Source organism: Orbicella faveolata, unplaced genomic scaffold, assembly GCF_042242905.1.
Source record: "Orbicella faveolata isolate gen_17 unplaced genomic scaffold, um_ofav_v1 contig_2, whole genome shotgun sequence".
Taxonomy (NCBI): Eukaryota; Metazoa; Cnidaria; class Anthozoa; order Scleractinia; family Merulinidae; genus Orbicella; species Orbicella faveolata.
Window position 1 is genome coordinate 12,212,501 of NW_028301547.1, and position 17,277 is coordinate 12,229,777.

At 39.0% G+C, this 17,277-nt stretch overlaps 1 protein-coding gene and 1 pseudogene across 6 annotated transcripts in view; one reads left to right on the plus strand and one right to left on the minus strand.

Moving 5' to 3' along the window:
• Nucleotides 1–17,277, minus strand: part of LOC110046007 (4-aminobutyrate aminotransferase, mitochondrial-like) — a 120,108-nt gene that overhangs the window by 45,626 nt on the left and 57,205 nt on the right. For all 6 annotated transcript variants that reach the window (XM_089289611.1, XM_089289609.1, XM_089289610.1 and 3 more), the window contains exons 8-10: nt 17,207–17,269; nt 6,894–6,957; nt 297–445 (exon numbers count right to left, since the gene is read on the minus strand). In XM_089289611.1, coding sequence (XP_089145737.1) covers nt 297–445; nt 6,894–6,957; nt 17,207–17,269 — 276 coding nt within the window. The remainder of the gene's footprint in view (nt 1–296; nt 446–6,893; nt 6,958–17,206; nt 17,270–17,277) is intronic.
• On the plus strand, nt 12,116–14,591 carry LOC149111992 (uncharacterized; annotated as a pseudogene).

Consider the following 17,277-nt stretch of genomic DNA (forward strand, 5'->3'; position numbering starts at 1 on the left):
GCAAAGTGATGTAGTAAAGGATGCATATCTTAATATAGTTAATGGAGGGGAAACATCAAAGCAGCAGGCAAAGATGCCAAGATTTATGCTGAAAGGTCCACGACCGTGCACTTTTTCTTTGCCTTCATGCACTTAATGTATGAATTACGCAAGCAAATTGTTTCTTTTGGTTAGTTCCTCTGTCAGTAGTAACCGACAATTGTGTTTTCTGAGTGGCCAAGGTCAAAAAAAACAAACAACAAAGAACTTTCCCAGTTTCATAACCAATCCCCCTATTTAAAAGACTATGACCTTACCATCTCAAGGCACCTCTCCTCTTCTACTTTGTTCTCTCCTTCATGTTTCTCTAATGGATACTTCAGATAAGGAAATGGTGCTTTTGGCCAATCAAACACTGGAATATCTACTCTTGCCATGGCCTTTGACCGAGTTGTGGAAAGAGCACCTGCAAAGAAACAAACATTAAATCACAGCCTGTATTTTCGCAACTTCACTGAGAAATCATGTTTTCTATATTAGCAGAGTTCCTGCGAGCAGAGCCCTGTACCTTAGAAAGTTTGGTAACCCATCGATCTAAAAAAATTTGGTTGTCATGTGACTGTCCATCCGTACGCCAAGCTATGGTAATTGAACTGAGTGATAATGACTCTACTGGGTGATAATTAATTCGGCTTTCAGCCTCAAATACTATCACCTTTTAGTACAAATCTACTATGGATGCTGTTCTCTGATTAGCCATGCTACTCACTATCTATTCTGTGATACAAAGTGAGTAGCGTAGCAGTGTGCGCTTGATAACAAAATGATGGCCGCTTCTTAGTGAGTTCGAAGTGTCTGTGAACAGGATTTAGACAGATTTTTGAATGACTATTAAATTTATACCAAAACAATTAGATTATTCGCATTCAATTTCTATCGTGTGATAGTTGACTGGGGTTACGCCCTCATCAACTATCATGCGATAGAAATCTTGAGCTCATAATCTAATTGTTTAATAGAAATCGAGAGCAAAGAGGTGAATTGTTTTAGTAGAATTCTAACTAAATTTCATTTTAATAAACATTATGAATCATTTCTCAATGTAGTATAGTGTTAAACTCCATGCTTTAGCAAAGTTGCATGGATTGAATTGTTATTTGAAACTTGCAGTTGTGCACATGCTTTTGTGGGCTCATTGAGAAAATTCCAGTTTTTAAAGTCACATAATTCCTATCTTAAGTGTTCTTTAGAATTAAATTGTCCAGTAATAGATCGTATAGTGTGATTGTCCGGGTGAGGGTAGTTCTGAAAAGAACTGTTATTGGTGACTGACGTTTTGACAACCTGAACGGAAGTCATCTTCAGAGTCAAGTGAATAGTTTTTGTCAGTCTGGTCCGTTGAACATGATCGGTCAGTTTAGCCATGATGGTATTGGCTGAAAGACTTGTGTAAAGTTTGTCATCAGTCATTGGTGGATTTTGACCTGTCTTATTGTTAGTCAAATTGGTCGGTTTTTGGTCCGTCTATTAATTGTTGGTCAAATTAAGTCGGTCTGTTGGAAGTCCGTTTGTCAGTTTCGTTTCCGTCATGGATAAGTCGTTTGTAAGGCGCCGGTAGTTGTTGACATCTGTTAAGTGGCATTTATTCTAGGTTAGTGTACCAGCTTTCCAGAGTCACTCGTTGAAAATAGTTTGTACTGTAGGTTAAGCACTGAGCAGAGTCCCAGTCAATGTTGTGGTTTGTCAGTTGATGATGTGAAGCAATGTGATACTCCTGGGTTCAAACCATTTACTATGTTGTCCAGTAATATTTCTAAATCTTCCTCAAGACCTCTAACCACTGCACTCCAATGGCTGATAGTGTACGAGTAGCTCAGCTAATCAGATTGCCGCATTTGCAGTTGTATACCAGTAGAATTATACTTTAATCCAATAGTGCACACTGACAGCATGAGCAAATCCCTTCGCCAGAAAGGTTTTGCCCTGCAGGAGTTACAGTTAACACAATGTAACAACAATTAAGGTAAAACATATATATATATCGATATTGGCTTGTGCATTTAGCTGTACATGTTTGGGCTATGGTTCACTTGGGGACTTTTAAAATTCTTCCGTGCCCTCTAAACTTCTCACATGTACCATACATTGTAACTCAATAGCACACACTGTTATTGGTCACAAAGATGACAGACCTGTCTGGCATCAGTTGTCTGTGAAAATGGTTCTGTAATGGTGACACAACTAGATGGGTTAATGGATGTTTAATCCTACCCTCTGAGCACCTTTCTTTAAAAGACACATGGTTTAAGAGTGCCTGCCCGTAAAAATGAGACAAATTCTTAATTTCGCGGCAAGGGTCGAAAATTCGATTTCGCTCATATTCTTATGGTAGATAGGCTAGGACATGACAAAAACTACTGGATAGTTTTTTGGCAAAATATCCTTTTATTTCAAAGAAATATGCAAATTACCAAATTCCGTTAAAATCGTCATTTGACGAACCATTTTATTAAACAAGTTTGAGAGCCTCGCATGCAAAACCACATTATTCTTCCGTCTTTAAAACACTCAAATATTTTTGTGCAATGTTTAAATGTGTACTGGGTTGATTTTAGGGAATGTTGCGTTGTCTTTTTGGGTGCACAATAATTAAATTTCGAAGACATGTATTTCATTCACTTAAAAGTACCTCGTGAATATAATTAATTTTCACCATGTGCGAAACCTTCAAATGAACCAAGCTTCTGGTGGTTGAATCTTAGAAGGATGGTCTACAGATTCCTGTAAAAATTTCTTTGGGCAAATGATTATGAGTGATGCGAGAGCTTTTCAAAGTACGTCAAAAATGCAAATATTTGACCATCCATCGTCAAATTTCAATTTACAGGTTAGACGTATATTTTAGCATGCGCCACATGACTTGACCTATGTTAAGTTGAAATAGACACAGAGCTGATAATTTCGAAATGTTCTAACCTAATTTGCTGTAAAAGGCAGGTCCAAAGCCGATTTGATGTGTTTCTCTCACCATTTTGTCGCACATAAAGCAGAAGTTTGCTTTTGTTTACATAAGGTCCGATGTACATCGCCAAATGTCAACTTATTTAACGGTTGAATACCATGAATCTGTGACCCTCGTTCGACACATATGATCACCACTGCATCTAAGTCAAAAACGGCTAAGTCATTCGTAGATAGTTGCTTGCTTTGCACTACACCAAAATATTACGTTTGATCATCATGGTTTGATGGCTTAAATCCTTACTTGCAGCGGTTCCTAGGGGTTGACACATTATGCCGGCATAATTTCGAGCATAATACTATATGTTCAGCATCAAGCATAATGCCGGCATAATAGTGCATTTTGCCGGCATAATAGTGCTTTTTTGGCAGCATAATAGTGCCATTTTGCAACATAACAGTTACTTCCTTTTTTAGAGCTACCATTGTCCATTTATTAAGTTAAAACTACAAAATTTCAAGCTATTTTAATGTTCTTTGGATTAAATGTTCATATTGTGTTACTAATTTATTATGAATCAAAATGGTTTCTATTATTGCACTTCACTGGGGTCCTGGAAAAAATTTTTACGGCACAATTATGACTCACCGGGGTCCGGGAAAAAATTTTTATGGCATAATTATAACTCACCGGGGTCTGGGAAAAAAATTTTGTGGCATAATTACGATTACAATAGTTACAGTCGAGCATAATTTGGAGCATAATAGTCCATTTTGGGGGCAGTGCCAAAAAGCATAATGCTCGATTTTAGGAGCATAATGTGTCAACCCCTAGCGGTTCCTTGTTCGTCACGCAATTCTGTCATCTCATTTTAGGGGGTAGGGGTGGGACAATTTCTATCCCAATACATAAGGCTCCATAAGGCTTGGAATCACTGGGAGCACACAATCGTGTTGAGTAGGAAGAGATTAAATTAAGAAATGAAAAGAATGAATAATTTACCATTGCCCCTGTTGTTATCTTTTACTCGACCATCGCTACCTACATGCCCCTGCGTAATACTGTAATGCTAAACTCATACCTAGGTCTTTTTGCGCTATGCAATTATTTTTGGTTTACATGTAATACAGTGGGCTACCCTCGGGGTAATGGGTGGCGACCGCTTAATGGGGCTAGCCGCTTAAATAGAGGTTGGTGTACCTTGAATATTTAATTTTTCACTATCGGGCTATAAATTTCTTGGTGAACATGGAGTCAATTCAATACAATCATGATAGATGTGTTTGAATTATCACTTGTCATGCACCTTCAATTTCAGACTCTTATCTGCCATCGCCCTTTCCAAAACAAAGTTGTTAAATTTTGGGTGGCCGCTTAATAGGGGTAAAGACAATAATGAAACCCTTAACGGAATGACCATATGATGGCCGCGGAGGTAACCAGTAAATAGGTGTTTTATTTACAATATTTTACTGACGATAATTTTGGACTGTATTGACAACAGTCCTATATTTTCTGTTACATACCAATGCCTCGCCACTAAGCAAACAAAATATGCCAAACAAAATGGCATGGTCAGGGCTATTTACCCACGTCACGATTACTAATTCAATTTAGTCTGTTTTTCTCACGAATTAGACATGTGATTTCAGCTAGTTCTTGCTTCATTAATCTATAATTTTTTCATGGCGATTTTCTTAAAATTCTAGTGAGTACAGGTACTAGCTTTATCAGCTGTTGTCTGAAACATCAGAACGTACAACAAACGTGATTTGGACCGAGGTCACGTTCACAATAGAATATGATTATATAAATATACAAATATATTATTATATATATGAAAAAACAGATGAACAATGATTAAATTGTTTCACTTATCCTGAGAGTGCTCTATACAAAATAGATAAAAATGTGCAGCATATGCCGTGACAGTATTGCGTGACGAACAATAACGGCTGTGAGATTGTGCTGCGCCGACACGCTTATCAGCAATGGTCAGCAATCAATCAAACGCAATATTTTGGCGCAGCGCAAAGCAAGCAACTATCTACAAATGACTTAGCTGCTTTAGACTTAGATACAGTGATGGTCATATGCGCAGAAAGATGGTCACAGATTCATAGTATTCGACCAATAATAGGTTGACAGTAGGCGATGTACATCGGACGTTAACCTTGTGTAAACAAAAGCAAACATCTGCTTCATGTGCGACGAATGGTGAGAGATCGACTAGAAACACGTCAAATCGGCTTTGGACCTGCCTTTTACAGCAAATGAGGTTAGAACATTTCGAAATTATCAGCTCTGTGTCTATTTCAACTTAACATAGGTCAAGTCATGTGGCGCATGCTAAAATATACGTCTAACCTGTAAATTGAAATTTGACGACGGATGGTCAAATATTTGCATTTTTGACATACTTTGAAAAGCTCTCGCGTCGCTCACAATCAGTTGCCCAAAGAAATTTTTACAGGAATCTGTAGACCATCCTTCTAAGATTCAACCACCAGAAGCTTGGTTCATTTGAAGGTTTCGCACATAGTGAAAATTAATTATATTCATGCAGTATTTTTAAGTGAATGAAATGCATGTCTTCGAAATTTAATTATTGTGCACCCAAAAAGACAACGCAACATTCCCTAAAATCAACCCAGTACACATTTAAACACTGCACAAAAATATTTGAGTGTTTTAAAGACGGAAGAATAATGTGGTTTTGCATGCGAGGCTCTCAAACTTGTTTAATAAAATGGTGCATCAAATTACGATTTTAACGGAATTTGGTAATTTGCATATTTCTTTGAAATAAAAGGATATTTTGCCAAAAAAACTATCCAGTAGTTTTTGTCATGCCCTAGCCTATCTACCATAAGAATATGAGCGAAATTGAATTTTCGACCCTTGCCGAGTTATTTTCCATTTTTATGGACAGGGACTCTTAATACATACATGTTGTTACATGTAGTTGTTGGGTTTGTTTTTCCTTCTTCTTTTCTTCTTGGCTAAGTTCTTAATAGTGTATCTCATTAGTTGATAGCTGGTAGGCTTTTTAATAATTTATTAGACAATAGTTAGCAGGCTTAATTATATTACCCTCAATTGATACCCTCGATCAATACCCTTGATCAACATCTTGACCAGTACTTAATTGACATTGCAATTGACGCACGGTCAACACTCAACCATCATTTGATCAACAGTCGGTCAATATAGTCGGCTGAGTGTCGCCCGACTCATATGCATCGATTGTAAATTGTCTGTCGACCAACTGTCGACCGAGATGTCGATAGAGTGTCGATTGAGTGTCAACCGAGGTGTTGATGGAGGGTCAATCAAGGGTATCAATTGAGGGTATCAATCGACACTCAACTGCAGATGCCTTTAGTACACGTGATCCAGGATCTTTCCTCTCAGGTAACACAATTTTGATGTGTTAATAAAAGTTATGTATGTATATGTATGTGTGTATACATGCAAGAGTTGACACCGAACCAGTTTTATGTAACAGCCCCTGCTACTGTCTCTTTCTATTAGTTTTGACACAGTCCTTGAGTACAAAATTTCCATGCTGGCTGGGTGTGTGTTGGGGGGGAGGGGGGTTGTGGCAAGCAAGAAGGAAGGCAATTGTTTAGTTATATTTTTCTGCAGTGCCAATGCAAATTTGCTGCCACTAAATAACTGCTATGTATGGCATCAGTCCATATTTGCCTCACTTCTTAACAAGGCTAAATACAATGGTTGTTGTAATTTTCAGCCACATCACTCACATCCTTTTATATCTTGGCAACAAGTAAATGAACACATACATAGCACACCACTCCACATGGAGTAATTTAATTCTTCCCCTGCTTGCTAATGGGAGGAAAAAGATTGATGATAATTATCATTCTGGGATATTTTGAAGATCATGTAGTTACTGAATGTTGATGTGATATATGCAGAAGAATCTTACCCAATGTTCGACCATGAAATCCTTTTTCAAATGCCAGAATTGTTAAAGGTGGTGTACCAGGAACCTGATAAAGTGAACCAAGAATAAAAAGGAACTAGTTATCTTCTTGTCTCTGGTTGGGATCCAGCTGGGAATTACAATTTATTCCCTGTTCCAGGCTCATGGCAACAGAATGTAAATCTTTATGCTTATGCAAACCATGTCCTCACTAAATTAAACATAAGCATAAGAAGAACACTTATGCTTATGTCGCAACCATCCCCACTAGCACATAAGCTTCTTATGCTTATGCTAGCATCGCAGGTGACGACTGGGTTTAAAATGATAGGGCTCGAACCCACACCACTCCAACTACAGTCCTAAGAACTATCTCTCACAGGTATAATTAACACAAATATGGCATCCTTATTTAACTACATCATGATATCCATATGGTGCCAATGGAGTTGTTGCTAAGAAAGGCATCATCTTGTTGCCAAGAAATACATCAACTTCTGTACAATTTTCTGTGGGATGGGAGAGGGGATAAAATTAAAAGAAGTGTGATGTTAAACAGACGTAAAGATGGTGGATTAAAAATGTTAGACATTCAATCCTTCAATCATGCTCTGAAATCAAAATGGGTAAAGAAGTATCTTGATGACAACAATCAAGCAAAATGGAAACTATTTTCTGACTTTCTTATTGAACAGCATGGCGGTAAATTACTTCTGACTGGTAATTTGAAGCAGGCTAATGTAGCTGGTTTAAACATTCAAGATTCTTTTGCCAAGGAAGTAATCGAAATCTAGTCAAATTTAATCCATGAAGAAAATCCAACACACTTCGGCAATGCGCCAATTTGGTACATCTCCCTTCTAAGAATTGAAAACTGGCAAATCTTTTATCCTGATTGGTCTCGTGCAGGAGTTAATCAGGCCAAAGACATGCTGGATCAAAAGTGCAACTTTTTAAAGTATAAGGATTTTAAAACTCGCAACAAAGTTAATACCACTTTTTTAAGGTACTATGGTGTAGTCTCCGCCGTGGCAAAATTAGTCTTTTCAGGACCTGGCGATGATGAACTCTGAAGACCAACTCACTCGTACTCAAAAGTTACTATTGTCCTCAAGCTTTTGCAATGAGGTGTATAAGTTAATTGTCAAAGGAATCACTTCAACACCTGATAAAAGCCAGAGTAAATGGATAGCTGACTGCGAAAATTACGAAAACTTGATAGAATGGGATAAGTCATATATTTTGTCTATTTATTGCACAAAAGAAACAAAACTTCACACTTTCCAATTTAAGCTTCTTCACAGAAAAATTGCAACGAATGATTATCTCTATAAAATAGGTATCTCTTTAACTGACATATGTACTTTCTGTGAACAAAACACAGAAAGCCTGATTCATCTCTTCTGGGACTGTGAATTTGTTCAAACCTTTTGGCAAAACATCCAGCATTGGTTGATACAGCATCAAATAAAGCCAAAGGACCTTTCTTTGACCCTACCAACCTGCCTGGGACTAGTTGATAGTACAGAGGATACACTTCTACACCATGCACTTCTGATTGGCAGATATCACATTTATTCATCGAAAGTAAAGAAAACCCTTCTGAATTTACAAGTATTTTCACAAACTTTCCTTAAGAGCCAAGAAATCAAAAAATGTTATGCTTATAAGACCAACACTGTTAAGAAACACAAATCGAAATGGAATCTATTCAAATGAACTGTAACTTCAATCCACCTTTTTTTTAGCAGCTCCCCTATTGCTATTCAATTCTCTTTCTAATTTTACTCTTTACTTTTCCAAAACCTTACACCAAGACTGGCAGCCTACTTGGTAGTTTGTGTTCTTTTGTGTCCTTTTTTCTTTTCTCTTTTCTCTGTTGTTTCTTATCTTGTACGCAGTTTTCATAATGAGCATGCTTCCCCAAATATAGATACATTATTTCAAATCAACTAAAAACAAAAATCATTAAGTTTTTAAGAAATATATGAAAGTGTGCACCAGTATTATGTAATGGCAGCATGTGGTAACAAGTAAGAAAAAAAAACAATTGTAATAAATAGCATTATTTTTTGTTAGAAATATAAGTAATGTGAATTTTTTTTTAAGTAACCTAAAAATTGAAGACATTATTGTTAAGTATAAAAGGGGTTAATCTTGCCTAAATAATATCATATACAATAGGGGAAGGGGAAAAAAGTTCCAGAATGTAAGTGGTGTATGTATAACCAAGTAAATAGTAGATAAATGATGTACTGTAACATTGTATTGTAAGTATTTTGCATTGTAAGTAGTTCTTGTTTTTGGTCTGTTAGTGTGGAAATAAACTAAAAAAAAAAAGAAAAAGAAAAAAGAAAGGCATCAACAATAAACTCAAATTCACTATTTAATTACGTGAAGGTTTTTTTCAGCTTGTTTTAATATTTTTACCTTTTCCAAATGTATTATTACCTCTGCAATGAAATATGTTCATTGTGCCATTAATATTCATTAACTTGCACATCCTGGTTTTATGTTTAAAATAGGAAATAAAATAAGAACCCAGAGTACAGGGATGGCCAGGGATTTGATTACTTGGTCACGTGCCTAACACTAACTTAGCTTAGTTAGCTTTGGTATCACATAAAAGCGGTAATTTCTTTGTGGTAACATCTTGGACTAGGATGTCTTCATGGATGCTTTAAATGGTGTCACATCTGCTTAATTATTTTCTTACTATTGCATTTTGCATTATTTCTTAACAATGCCAGTGGGCTTAACTTCATTTATCATCTCTCTAGTTCGATACTTCATGTTACACCTAGTTAGCCTTGATATATGCACTGTCCACTTGTTTTGATCTTAACCGCACGACACTGTAATAGAGCCAAAATATTGTAACAATTTCTTTCATTGAAATAAACCAAAACTTGGTTTTCAACGATGTTAACAATCTTCAGACTTGATTGTCTTGTTTAGGTTACCAGCTCGATATATAAACGATATATGAACTACGGATTAAAAACTCAGTCCAGTCACATCAAAGTTGCCCCATTTACAGACAATCTATTTTCCAAGTTGAGTGGCTCATAGCCACTTTGATTAAATAAGAACTCACACATGCACATGTAGCATTTTCAAGAGCATGTATGCCATTAGCCACGCACGAACAATAACATTTGTTTAATGCTTCATTTGTGACTGATGAAGGGGTTTTCGCGAAATGTCTCCAAAAGTACCATTAAGCACTTTTTGTTAACTTAAGTGTCTTTGTCACTAGGGACCAGGCAGGGTCCACGGATCGAGGTCAGCCGATTCCATCCAAACTCTGAGCATTTTTTCCCTATCAGATAAGATAACGACCGGTGGTATTTTTAGTAAAATAAAATAAATTTCATAGAATTTAGACCACCCCCTAGTTTTTGGTGCTATTTTGGTCACATGAGATGGGAAATTTGGGTAAACTTCCACGAATGATTTTACGTACTTTGCATTAGCCTTATTCATTTATACGAACTGTACATACTTCCCAGCCTATAAACAGCTCATATCTCCAATATAAACTAATTTGGTAAAAAATAACTTACTTTGGAGCGCTTCCAAATATCATCACTTCGTGGCTATCGTGAGTAAGAAGAATTTTGGCAATTTTTAAAGCTGGTTTTCTCTAAAGTGCGGCAGTTTATTTCCAGATCGAAACTATTTTTTATAAGTCTGTCTTAAAGTCTTTAAAAATACGCAAATTCTCATTTGGCAAGTTAAAATCCTGTCGCGTGAGCTTTCTCACGACTTTAACCTAATTTCCTAATTTGCATAATATTATTGTAGTTTTTCCCGGAAATATTCACGCTTGACTAATTTGCGACACATTCCAGGTATTTAAGAGCAACACATTACTTTTTCAGATTAGTACAGTGGCTTTGCATAGTATACTTCACCGGAGCATTTTTCAAACTCTTTGAAATATTGAGTGGTTCTTATTTTTGGTAGAAGTACACTTCAGGAAGGATAATTTTCCATTCCTTATCTTACCATCTGCAGACAGCTGTAGTCAATTCTTTACACTGATCCAATTCAGCTGATGTTGCTGTTGGCAATATGAATGTTACTTTGACTTGCTCATTCAGTTCTCCTGATTCTGCCTGTAGTTTGGAGGGCACGGGGTCGCAGATTGTACCCCTGTTGGCATGTAAGCTAGACATTGCTGCACATCTACTAAGCCTGGGAGTGAGCAGGTGAGCTACTACACATTGGCCATTCATAGCTAAGTAATCAAAGGATTTTTTGATGCGCCCCACAGGTGTCCTGATATCTATAACGACTGGCAACATGAATAAAAGGTATCTTTGTTGGTTTTCCTGTCTTTTCTTCGATGGGTGTCCGTTTTGAATCGTTTAGGCGTGGTCGATTTCCAAGAGGCTTTGGACCTAGTTATAAAGATAGCGGTTTATCCGAGTTTTCCGATCACGCATCGAGAATGGTTTCTGAATGGCAACTTGGTCCCAGTCCTAACTAAAATTCAACCACGCTTTAATAATGACCAGTGCTTGAAGACACCAACAAGAACAAAAATGTGAGGGTGCCCTTTTGCATCGGCTAGGAAACACATATAGAGCTTCCACAGTTACATGTATTGGAGATCTTTGTAGAATTGCTAATAATCTTGTTCATAATTTGCTACTCCATTTTATTACGCTTCAGGATCCTTACTCAGACACCTTGGGGATTGGATACGATATCAAGGAGTCTGATTCCGCCACTTTCTCTGTCATTACTGTTTGTAAGGAGAGCACAATGCCAGCCACGGTGTGTGCAGAGGTCTCAAGCACTGGTGAGGGGTCAGAAACAGTCTCTTTGCATTCCCATTCGTCCCAAGCCTCGATACCAGAAGAAGAGATTAGTACATGGGTTGACGAGATGGAGGAACAAAGCAGCAAATGGCAGAAATTAAACGAAGCTGTCCACAACATCTCAGGTGGCCAGTACAGCCCTGTAATGTCCACCCTGAACACGACCTGGGACGACATCTCTGACACCCAGTAGCGATATTACATCTGCAAAGCTAAAGAGACTATAGCGACCTTATTGTCTGTCATCACTTCCGGCCAAGAAGAACTGGTTTGGAAGGCATTACAACCGGCGGTACTTTTGGATCCAAACAGAGACATCCAAGGAAAGTGCAAGCGTTTTGAACCCAACTCTGGTCTTGTCGACATTTTAGTCAAGGCCTATAAGCAAGCAGGTCATTGGCAAACAAAGCGACAGATCCTTTCCCTCTTTGCAGACGACTTTTCAAGAGCTGAGCTTCAAGAGATGATCCCTGGGCTCTCCAAATGGCGCATTGATCAAGCTCGCCAGCATGCAACAGAAGCCGGAAAAGGCCAACCACTCCCCGAAATTCCTAGTTTCCGTACAAGAATTGTGCACGAAAAGGTGGATCATTTAATTGAATATATCTCCAGACCAGAATTTGTCCAGGACGTGGCGTTCGGGACAAAAACTCTCAAGCTTGACTTGGGAGAAAAGATTATCATACCAGCGGTCATTAGAACCGTCATCCCTTCATGCATCATCAGACAATATTTGGACTATTGTAAAGAACAAGAGTTTGAGCCAGTGAGCCAGCGTTCTCTCTACCGAATGATTGAGGTGTGTTCGGCCTCTATGCAGAAATCCCTTCAGGGACTTGACAACACCAATGCAGAGGGTACAGAGGAATTTGACCAGGTATTTTTGATGTTGGAGGGCTTAGCAGATCAGGGCATCAGCGTGACTACCACTCAGAATTTACTAAAGGATGGAAAAAGGTACTTGAAGAATGATTTCAAGACACATATCGGACGAGGTGAACATTGCGGTGATCACTGCACGGTCTACGCACTAAGTGACAGTAGTGCATGGGAGTTTAGGAGCGATTGTGATCACCAACACTGCTACGAATGTGAGCACTGTGAGAGTCTGGAAGGAGTACTGAGAGAGGTGGCAGAGATGCAAGACAAAGCGGACATGACAGAAGAGGTGAGGGGTAGGCTGAGGTTTGACTACACAGAGTGTGTGCGCAACATACAGGCTTGGAAGGCTCACTTGCCATGGTCAAGTAACCAGGACGAAGCCAAGCAACATATCCTCCAGAAGCTAGACGAGAACTCGTGTCTTGATTGGGCAATGAAGTTTCTGCCTGTGCAATACAGGGAACAGATGAGTGATTTTTTTTGGCAAGAGGGGAAGAAGCTGGCATATCAGCACAGTAATCACTAGAGCAACAGTGGAGAGCAAGCATGAAGTCGAGTGTTTTGTACACATTTTCAACAACTGCTCCCAAAATAGCTTTGCCTTTCTTTCAATCATAGAGGACTTGCTGCACAAAGTCAAACAGGAGTATCCAGTTGTGACAACAGCCCATCTCCGGTCAGATAACGCTGGATGTTACCACAATGGGCATCTGTTGCTAAGTCTTAGAGAAGTAGGGGTGAGAACCGGTGTCAGGCCAGTGCGATATGATTTCTCAGAGCCACAGATCGGTAAGGACTTCTGCGATAGGAAGACTGCTGCTATGAAGACACACATAAAGTGCTGGGTTAACGAGAGGCACGACGTCGTAACTGCTGAGGATATGCAAACAGCACTAGAATCCCATGGTGGTATCAAAGGGTGCAGAGCAGCGGTCGTCGAGGTGGACATGACCAGGGAGAGAAACAAAGATGGCAAGATACCAGGTATTAGTGTGTTGAACAATTTCCAGTATGAGGAGTGTGGCATCCGTGTGTGGAAAGCGTAAGTCATCAGCCCTGGATGCCTCATCCCCTATAGTGGTCTTGGAGTTACACCTCAAGGAGATACTGGGCTAAGGGTGATAAAGCCATTTGGTCAAGCTACACACAGGGGAAGTGTGGGTGAGAACGGCAGGCACCAGTCTGAGATCTACTCTTGCCAAGAGACTGGATGCGTCCTCACGTTCAAGACCCAAGCAGAAGCAGACAACCATATGGACACGGGCAAGCACCGTCTTGAGGTGGACTGCGAGTCCATGTATGACCGCGTTAGGAGGAAATGGGCGGGAATTACGACAGGGGTGACGTTTGCTCCGGATGTGCCATCAACCTCATCACAAGGTGAGGATAGTGGCAGCGTTGTCCGAGGATATGACCCTAGACCATTGGGGTGGGCTCTGAAGATAACAAAACGACCCACCAGAATGACTGATAACGTCAAGACCTTCTTGATGAAGAAATTTTGAAGAGGGTGCAAGAACTGGAAACAAGGCCGATCCTGTGCAGGTAGCAAGGGAGATGAAGACCCTCAGAAATGAAGACGGAGAGCTCACGTTTAAGCCCAAAGAGTGGAGGACTGCGTAGCAAATCAGCAGCCTGTTTTCACATCAGACAGCGGCGCTGCATCATAGGGGTGTTGATGCGGAGGAAATCCCTGAGGAAGACATCGAGGCCGCAGAGTCGGAAATGGCCTTTGACACCCTTAGAAGTTTGGTGACGGATGATATGGGTAAACCAAGCCATCCAATTATCGTGAGTGTTAGCAATATCTGCAAACATGTAAAGAACAAGAACCTTGACTCACTCAAACTGGCAGCTCTGAAAGAAATCTGCAATCAGCTACACTTGACGACAAGTGGACCACTGTCAAGAACAAAGACTTTCTTTGAGGTCATTGAAAAATTTTCTGAAAGTTGCACATGTTTTCAAAAATAACGTCACATGGTTTTAGTAGGGAGGATCTCTTTGCTTCTACCTCCATCTTCTCTATTGGGGCCTTTTAGGTAGGTGCAGGGACCCTTACATAACAGGGCTTATACATACTTGTGAAATTGTAAACAATATAAGACTGAAAATTGAATGAATGCTATGGTAAACACAGTAAAACGAAAACTGCAAGGATTTTTACGTATTGCTAAACGCCAGCTGTCTGTTGCCATGCTTAAATGCTATCATGGGTAAAACCAATCGGGGTTTTCTTCATCGACGAAAAAGCTGTGCTTAAAGAAATAGGAGGAAGATTTCAGCAGCAATGACCACGGATTGATCAGCTTTAGTAACGTTTTGTCGCTTTCTCAGCCAGGAATCTATTACGTAACAGTGTATTAAGTTTGGACTCACTAATTTGCACAGCCATGTTACTTAATGTTCGAATTACATTTCCTCTTCCACTGAATTGACTGTCATTTCGGCAACTTGTTCGCCTTCCATCACACGTGGTGAAAAAATAACTCTGGTAGTCTCCAAAACTGTTCACTAACTTACAAAACACAATCTTGAGTCTGTCTGGCATACTAATTTGCATGTCCGTGGTTTTTAAGATGACAGAATTCGATTCGCGAACTGTCAACATCTGCAAGATCGAAACAACAATAGTTTCAAAAACAAGAACTTAAAGAAAATTTGTTTCATTAGGTGTAGGGTCATCATCGCTTGTATATAATATCAACAAATACGCGAAGTTTTCCGGGGAAAAATCGACAACATGCAAATTAGTCAAATTTGAAGAAAGCTTACGGGAGGGAATTTTGACCCACCGAATGACAAAATACGTGGTTGAAGTATAGCCACTTATCTGAAAAAGTTATATTTTTCTCTTAGTCAGTGAAAAAGCATATAAACGCCTCCAACATGTCGCAAATCAAGAGGAAATTTTTCCCAGAAAAACTACAATTATACAAATTAGGAATTAGGTTTAAGTCGCGAGAAAGCTCACGCGACAGGATTTTAACTTGCCAAATGAGAGTTTGCGTATTTTTAAAGACTTCAAGACAGACTAATAAAAACTAGTTTTGATCTGGAAATAAACTGCCGCACTTTAGAGAAAACCAGCTTTGAAAATTGCCAAAATTCTTCTTACTTACGATAACCTCTAAGTGATGATATTTGAAACCGCTCCAAAGTAAGTTATTTTTAACCAAATTCGTTTATATTGGAGACATGAGCTGTATATAGGCTGGGAAGTATGTACAGTTCATATAAATGAATAAGGCTAATGCAAAAAGAGTAAAATCATTCGTGGAAGTTTACCCAAATTTCCCGTCTCACGTGGCCAAAATAGCACCAAAAACAAGGGGGGTGGTCCAAATTCTATGAAATTTATTTTATTTTACTAAAAATACCACCGGCCGTTATCTTATCTGATAGAGGAAAAATGCTGAAGGTTTGGAGGGAATCAGCCAACCTCGATCCGTGGACCCTGCCTGGTCCTTACTGACAGTGACACTTAAATGAAAGCAAAGAAATCATGTGTGCCTGCAAAATCACACAAATCACAATGATGTGAGACAATATTATTTCAACTGGAATCTTTGCTCCCTTTCACTTTGTTCCTGTTTCTGTGAAGACTTGATAGTACAACAACTGAATCTCTATTTAGACATCGCCTTTGCAGTGAATCTCCAATGTTTAAAATACGACCAAAGCAACTTTGTTCAAAATGGACAGAACATAACATGAACACATTTGTCACTTTGAAGTTGGGCCAGTGTCTCCTAACACATCGCTAACATATGACAAGGCCTTCCATGCAAGTGGTGTTTTTGCAGCTCACAAAACCAGGCCCTCTGGTAACACTAAACTTCCCAGTCCTTTGCTCGTTCCTCTCAGCTGCCACGATGGCTACAAGGTTTTTACACACCTTATTACAGCAACGTCCTAACTTACATATTTTGACCACGCACAGAATGTCGCACATTTTTGACTCAAATTGGCCGACTTTGAAGCAGGAAATAAATTATTCATGCTTGTTCGGTGTCCAAACTCGAAATTTATGAATCAGAGGAACATAGACTTCAATATTTTAGGATAAAAAAGTGGGCAAAAATTTCATTTCATGGGCACTTTAATGAGGTTCCACTGAAATGAAATAAGGCAGTTCCCATGGTTGACATCCCAAAGCCAAGGCGATTTAAAGTCATGTTCATAAACAGAATAATATAATGCAACAAAAGCACATCATTGCATCCTGATGAAACAGGCCATGTTTGTGTTGATTTGTATGATCCACAATGACAACTATAAATGAGCAAACTGTCGAGAAACTAAGCCAACTTGTATGCACGTGCTTTGCAATGATGTCATTTGTTCTCACCCCTGCTGCAGGGAGTCAATTTCGTGTCCAAAGATCAACCAGCTGGCTCACTGGTGGGTTATCCCATAAAACCTCACTCCAGTCTGCATCAGGAAGTCCTGATTAATCTAATCTAAAGTTAAGTAATCAACATCATTTACCATCTGTCTCTTACTGGGCTGCAAATGTCAAAGACCAAATAACACTCACACACAAATAGCATGATACATACTCTCAAGTTTGCAAGTGAAAAACAGAGAATCTAGAAATTTCACCTGATTTTGCATGCAGCTGTTTAAATCATCTATGGTAGGTTCAGGATCACCGCGTTGCTTGGACTGTTGAA